We start from the raw sequence: 7,779 nt of genomic DNA, 5'->3' as shown, positions 1-7,779 counted from the left end.
ATTCCAAGCCACTTAAAAAGTACATGTTCATTATGAATATTTTATTGCTTAGTTTTAGATGCAATTTTAGATCCTCTTGTTTAAAATAATCAGTCAAGACAGCGAAAGCTAGAACACATTTATTTAACATATGGTGAATTTATCTTCAAATTAAAAGCTCAAACTATGTTTGGATATTACGCAATGATAAAATAATAAAGAAAACGACTTATATTATTATAGTTGTATAAAGCTGTATTGTCATATATACGCTTATAGGTATTGATACTATAAAATCTGTTTATTCTTCCTCGTGCATCGTGTTTATTTTGAATGTTTCAACAGGAAATGAGTAGTTTGTTAACATTAACTTGACATTATGGAGCAACTGAGATTGCCAGCTAGTACCGTTCATTGACTATTCCAGCAGTTGTGTTCACGGTAAAACGTGAATGTACAGGCAGGAACGTAGGAGGTCGATTAAATGTGATGTGTCGTTTAAACAGCCGGGGTAAATATGTTTGAACCTGTAGCTATGATGCTAAGAGATAGTGTCGGGATCAGAACAGTTGGGCATACAGATGTTACCAGCTGGGGAGAAAGACACTGTTAACCTGGTAGTCTAACGGCAGGGACATCATTGTGAATTTAGTATTGCTCTATTTTCATGTATTAGGAGTCTAATCATTTGCGGCCAAATCATGAGCAGTATGAATGATAAACCGACTATCCGACAACAGAGCTCGGAAAATAACTCTGTCAGCAGTAGTGAATGGGATATGGCAAATGATGTGTTTGTGTCCGGCTACGACGACACTCCGGTGGGAGACAGTGATGTCGATGGGGACAGGGAGCCCGGCTTGGACAGACACCTGCCGCTGTTGTCCCAGGATGGCATGATGCTGGGCCTGGCTGGGGAGGAATATGCGGGTTCATCGTATCTGGAAATTGATCCAAACTACACTGAAAGTGACGGGAATGTCACAACCAAGAAGCGCATACGGTCCAATAGCTCCAGGCACCGCGGTGAGGTCGTCACGGAGCTGGGACCAGAGGAGGTCCGGTGGTTTTACAAAGAGGACAAGCGGACGTGGAAGCCATTCGTCGGACACGACTCTTTAAAAATCGAGGTCGTCAATCGGAGATTCAGTGAACAGAACCCTCACAAGGTCAAACACCCCGTTGATCCCGCTGAGGCCGAGGGGAAGGAGGCAGCCAAGTCCGATGAGATCCACTCGGAGAGCGGAGCGGTGGACAGTGGAAGTGTCCGGGCGGAGTCGACGGTGCCGCGCGGCGGAGGACAAGGGCTCTCGGTGTCAGAGGAGATGAGGGACCCGGACGACATGACCATCAGCGTGGAGGCAGTGTGTGTCCGAGGGGGGCTCTATGAAGTGGATATCAGGGAGAAGGAATGCTACCCTGTTTACTGGAACCGTGAGCATGTCAATGATTTATGTCCATAATGATAATGCTGTTAAAATATATTGCTACTATTAACTACTGCTATATTAGTATACTACTACTATCTATCTACTACTACTATCACCAGCCTAAAGTTACCACTGCTACTAACGTGTTACTCCCTTACCTTTGCCTGATAAGTAACGTTAGCATTATTACTACCACAGAGTACTACCGCTGTTTTACTACAGCATCACTATCATATACTACTATAATACCAGCATACTACTAGCATGACTATTAGCTCCACTGTTTCAACGTTTTCTGCCACAAGTGCAACCTCTAATCTTTAGTGCTAAAGTTACACATTAGTCGATTCATCAGTTACTTGATTAGCTGTCAAAAAGCATCAGTTGAGTTTACAAAGATATAAAACAGAATCTGCAGCCAGATATTTTATATTTTTGCCTGATAAATGACCAAGATAACAATTCGTTTTTAGATTTTTTTGATATTATTTGGAAATGTGGAAATATTTTGATTGCGCCCCACAAACACACACTCTCTCACACACACACACACACACACACACACACACACACACACACACACACACACACACACACACACACACACACACACACACATACACAAAGCACAAAGAACCTCCCACTGTTTTTCTGTTTTCAATTCTTTTTTATTGCCAAACTAACTTAGATTGACTGATTTTCACTTTCTTCAATCAATCACTTTACATCCCTTTTTCTTTAAAGTGTTTGTGTTTCCTGTTCGGGAAGTAAAAAAAGCAAGCACAGGCTACACAACCTTTCAAATAGTGAGTGAACTGATGTCCCTCAGAACAGGACCGTATTCCGGTGATGAGGGGTCAATGGTTCATTGATGGAACCTGGCTTCCCCTTGAGGAGGACGAGAGTGACCACATCGAGATGGAGCACCTCGCACGTTTCCGGGGGCAACAGATGAGGGACACCTATGAGATGGAGATGGTGACCACCACAGTGGACAGCAAGGATGGTAAGGAATGTTAGAGAGTGTGGAAGAAAGTAGACCTAGAAAGACATGATAGACAAAGATAGGTGTGTGTGGAGATGAGTGTGAGCGTATAGGGTAACTGTGTGTGTGTGTGTGTGTGGTGCGGTTGACTCTGCCATTCAGAACGGGGCCATAAAACAAGTCAGGTGATGTTACTTTAGCTGACTTCAGCTGAACCAATAGGAAGCTCACCCGAAGTATGTGTACAGTGTGTATCACGACATTAGTAAATGGTGTTCAATGCAATGGAGTTTCACACACATTCCACACACCATCATGGGGAATGGAGAATTAATTATGCTGGATGAAGTGTGTCACTTGCTGTTAATCACGGTGTGCCTGTCTCCCAGCCATCCACAGTCTGAAGCTGAGCAGGAGTCATGTGGACTGGCACAGTGTGGACGAGGTGTACCTCTACAGCGACGCCACCACCTCCAAGATCGCACGTTCTGTCACTCAGAAACTGGGATTCTCTAAAGGTATATGGAAAATGTCACAAGACATTCACAAGAGAAGATATCTGATGGAATATTTTGTTGAGCCATTCACTTCTATGAGCAACTCTCTGAAGAATTTGACCTGGTCTCATTTCTATAACAACTGGAATGAAACACAGGGTCAAAGGTCACCAATGAACTTAAGATATGATGCAGACATGGAAGTATTGTATGGTCAGGTGAACAATCTCATAGAATTTGATACATGTTCTATCAGCCCATAAAATATTTGAGAGTTTAACAAATGAGTTGCTCTACAGGCAAATACCAGAATGTGTTTGACGTCTTTCACACATTCGTTCCATCGAGGAGTAGTTCACCTCTGTTTTCTTTTTACATTTTTGGAAACATCACACCTACACCAGTGCAGCCCCTTGAGTTTGTTTACACAGTGCTTTTTTTGGTATAAAAGCCAACACCAAAGACACCAAAACTATCTGCATGGAAAGACACCAGAGAGAATACATGTTTAGTCATTTGGGTGAACTGACCCTTAAATAAACCATGAACTGACTTATTGAAGGAACAGTGTGTAAGATTTAGTAGCATCTAGTAGTGATTTGCAGAATGCAACCAACTAAATACCCCTCCCTTCCCAAGCGTGTCAGAGAACTACGTTGGCCTTCAGGTAGATGTTTAGGCTTTTATTTCCACTAGGAGCTGCTCTTATCAATACGCTGTTCTTTTTCATGATTAAATAATTGCTTTCATAAACATAAGAATTTGAACAACAAATCGATTCAGAACAGGATTAGAATGTATTTATGCTTGAAATATAACTAAATATAATTTCTAATGTAGCAAGAGTTATGTCTACAGCATCAAAGTCACTACATAAATTCATTAATATCTCCCTGGAAACAAACGTAAAATTTCATAAAATATATAATTGGAACACAGACATCAGCAGTATCAGTCATTCCTTCTGTCCTTCTGTCCTCGTGTCCTCTGTCCTTGTGTCCTCTCAGCCAGCAGAAAAGTTTACAAGAACAGACTAAGATAAACAGACTACAGACAGACTGACAGCTTCTGTTTAATAAGCTTGTTTGGGAAAAAAAACATTTTCGCCGATCGTGCGTGCTGTGCTTGTGTAAACATGGCGGCGCTGATGAGACTGTGGACAGAGCCGATTGAATTAGATTTCACTTTCGTTTACATGTTCATGCTTGTTGAAAAGATGACTTGATAAAGTATTGGCTTTTTACTGGAAAATACTTTATTGCACTAACAGTAAGGAGCGTAATTGCCATCGACTCAACTAATCTTCACTTCACCTGGTTCACTTCAGTGTCTCCACTTCAGCTTCTCTGCTATGTTTGTTTCATGTGTCTGTGCTTGTGTTTGTTTGCGTGCTCAGAGAGAGCAGAAGAGATGTTCGCTGCAACGTGATAATAAATGACACCAAAACATTAAATACATACTATTAAAAAGGACCAGTAACAGAGTTTACCAATTCTACGATCTTTAATAATTAGCACAGGGCCCCTTTATTCCGGGTTTTGATAGCCATCCCTCCCTTTAGATAACGAAAAAAACACGAAAGGTTCTCTCTAGAGCCAGTGTTCAGTTGTCTGTTCTGGGCTGCTGTAGAATGCAACATGGTGGACTCCATGGAAGAGGACCTGGTCCTTATGGAGATATAAACGCAACAATTCTTACTTTCAGGTGATTATACACTGATTAAAACAGTTATGAATATTACATTTACTTTCTGCCATTTAATCCCGCAAAATGTTACACACTGTTCCTTTAAAGCGTGACTTCTATTTGTAGGTTACAGAATGAACTTAGATATAGATATTTATTAAAACCTCAGGGAACTTTACATTCATGGTGCGCTCTCAAAACCATTATACACAAAACTACTAAAGGGGTTGTTCTGTGCACTTTGACCTACATTAATGGCCTATCTCAAGATCAGGGTCATAATAAATGAACATGTCACGTGGTTTTCTTGGTGATGTAGAGGCAAAGTCAAAGTGTCCTTATGTGAGACATTGAGCCCCAAGTTGCATTTGGGTGCTTGACAGCAGCCCACTGCTCTGAATGATGAGGATGGGTTAAATGCAGAGATTGAATTTCATCTATGTATGTCACGATAGAAATTAAGTTTTAGAAAAAATGTAAAGTTTGCTTTATTGTGCGGGAAAATGGTTTGACCACTTTAGTTAATTCGTTGTAGTTGTTAGTTGTCAGTGTCACATAAATGACTAAACACTGGCACACTGCTCTGAAACACATCAATTCAGGTAGTAATGAACCCTCTCATCTCCTCAGCCTCCAGCAGCGGGACGCGTCTCCATCGGGGTTATGTAGAAGAGGCAGCACCTGAGGACACCCCACCTGAAACCACGCATATCGTCTTTGTGGTGCATGGTATTGGCCAGAAGATGGACCAGGGCCGCATCATCAGGAACACCAGCATGTGAGATATCGAGAGGTTGCCAGTGGGAGCACAGATAATTGGAAAAGAATCAGAATAATTCTTGAAGTAATTGTTTTGACTTGTAGGATCAGAGACGCTGCCAGAAAGATGGAGGAGAAGCACTTCTCTGATCGCACCACAGAGCATGTAGAGTTCCTTCCTGTGGAGTGGAGGTCAAAACTGGCTCTGGATGGAGGTATGCTGCACCTCAGCTCACAAACATCCAAAACAAAAGTTGTTGTAAGTGCTGTACAGTGTTGAAGGGAATGTACAAGAAATTGACAATTAAGCTAATTATGCTAAAAATGTTGTTTAAATGTTTAGACATCTAAACATGTAGAATGTTAAAGTGGCACTTTCAGAAAAGGTAATTGGATTATAAAAATTAAAAATGACTTATCCTCTTAGGGCTGGCCTGCCTTCAGGGGGGGTCAAAGGGTAGAGATGACCCCGGCCGGAGGATCAGGGGTGCCCATGCAAAGGTCTAATGTTTACCCTTAAATGACTTATATCACTTACAATACAAGATATATGTATACATGATAAAATAAATCATTGCTATCATTGCTATCATTAAAACACATTTCAAATTATCATCTGATACCTCACCCCTCTCTGTAATGGTGCAGTTTTGACTGCACCATTTTCACAATTACAGTGGGGTCAGAAGTGTCACTAATATAAAGATGGAAAGGGAAATGTAGCCTGACTAGTTAAGTCAAAATGCCTTACCAAGGGTCTGAAAAAAGAAAAGCCAGGGTACAGAGAGAAGAAAAGGAAAGGTGCAGAGAGAAGCACCAGGTATAACAGGCGAAGCTAAAAGTGGCTACGGTAAAAAGCTAGGCAGACTAGCAAACCACATTTTAGCTGAAACCAGCCCTCACACCTCTCCGCTCTTCGGGGTTACTGGCTGTACGCCGGGTAAAGCATCCAGACACAGATCTCTGCTGAGTGGAGTGATGCCTCCCACAAGAATCTACGACAATTGATTCATGGGCTATGAAAAGGATGTGGTTAACGTATTCTGAGAGGGGATAACCACAACAATGAAACAGGAACTATGTGCTGAGTGGAATGATGCCTCCCACTAGTGTCTGCAACAAATGATTCCTCTTTACTAATGGGGCCGGGTTTAAGCATAGGGGCGGGAGTTACATTAGACTTGCTACATTAATAGACTTAAGGCCTGTAGACTTGTTCAGGCCTTAAGTCTAATTTTTCATGAACAATTTTGGGCAGATAGGAGGATGTACATTTGAGTTATAACAACTTCATGTTTAATGGCTATGTAAAATGGCCGCCATTCTACAGTAAGGTGGTTCCAGAAAACCTTTCAACATTCAGGTCTAGAGAATAAATTGCCAAACTTTTAAGTCGATGTGATTATGTCTGTAGGAGTAGTTCCTTAAAGTACACCAAAAGGGCACCTACAATTCTAAATGGTCAACGTCCTGTTGGCCTTATTACGGTATACCTCCAAGAGAGTATTTTGTATGTCTCCACACAAATCTCATACATGTAGGTGAAACATATCGCTAGGCTTCCTTCATAATATTCTAGTGGGTGAGCCACATTTTTGATGACCTTGCAAGACCCATATCATCTCTTCTGACACATGTGCAAAGTTCCATGAGTTTAGAGCATCTCAAGCCACTTAGAAAGCAACTTCCTGTTAATGTGTGGGTCGACAGAGGCAGGCTTGTGACGGGAGAGGAAATCCGCCGCCTGGCTCCATTCTCCTGGTAGATCAATTTGCATGTAGGCTGGTCATGCTTCCCTCTCAGGAATGGCAGGAACCGTAGCTCTGATGGATCTAAAGAGGGCTTTAATAAAAAGTGATAAACATTAGCATGTTTAAAATTACAGGAGAAAATACCAGTTGACAAAGACCAGTTAATAATAGCTAAAATGTCTGAACCAACCATCTGAAATACCGTTTTTAAAAACCAAGTGCTAATGCAGTCTGAAGGACAAGTGGATGATTTAGAAAGTGCAACAGTGCGTTCCAAGATTGAGATATTTAGCTAAAATGGGATAGTGTTGAAGGTGGGCAGGAGTCGACATCAGGCTCCATATGTTCAGTATTAAACTGTTGCCAAATTTCCATTATTTTATTATAAAAGTAATTAAGAAACTCCTCACATCTCTCTGGGGTTGAATCAACTGGCCACCTAGACGGGGGACAGTTAGGGGCATTGGTTTAATCAACAGTGTGATATTTTGGCTTGTGGATATCCCGAACTAGAAAGGGCTAGGCTAGAGCATCTAAAAAAAACAGATTCATCCTCTGGGGACCACGGATATCCGCATCTGATTTCACTGAAATTTGGTTATTAGTTTTTGTGATACCTTGTCATGGACAAAAATATTGCTCAAGGTGACATTCTTACTGAACAGAGATGCTTGACGAGATATCTCAGCGTC

General features: G+C 41.5%; 1 protein-coding gene across 1 annotated transcript in view; it reads left to right on the top strand.

Moving 5' to 3' along the window:
- The first annotated feature begins 463 nt into the window (after nucleotides 1–463).
- The window catches only part of ddhd1b (DDHD domain containing 1b), a 32,839-nt gene continuing 25,523 nt past the window's right edge, over nucleotides 464–7,779 (top strand). Inside the window, exons 1-5 of the mRNA XM_076084300.1 lie at nucleotides 464–1,413; nucleotides 2,239–2,415; nucleotides 2,784–2,912; nucleotides 5,208–5,355; nucleotides 5,442–5,551. Coding sequence (XP_075940415.1) covers nucleotides 681–1,413; nucleotides 2,239–2,415; nucleotides 2,784–2,912; nucleotides 5,208–5,355; nucleotides 5,442–5,551 — 1,297 coding nt within the window. The 5' untranslated portion in view covers nucleotides 464–680. The remainder of the gene's footprint in view (nucleotides 1,414–2,238; nucleotides 2,416–2,783; nucleotides 2,913–5,207; nucleotides 5,356–5,441; nucleotides 5,552–7,779) is intronic.

This window comes from Anarhichas minor, unplaced genomic scaffold (assembly GCF_050575085.1).
Source record: "Anarhichas minor isolate MPS153535 unplaced genomic scaffold, ASM5057508v1 ptg000136l, whole genome shotgun sequence".
Classification (NCBI taxonomy): Eukaryota; Metazoa; Chordata; class Actinopteri; order Perciformes; family Anarhichadidae; genus Anarhichas; species Anarhichas minor.
This window is presented reverse-complemented; position numbering and strand designations above follow the sequence as displayed.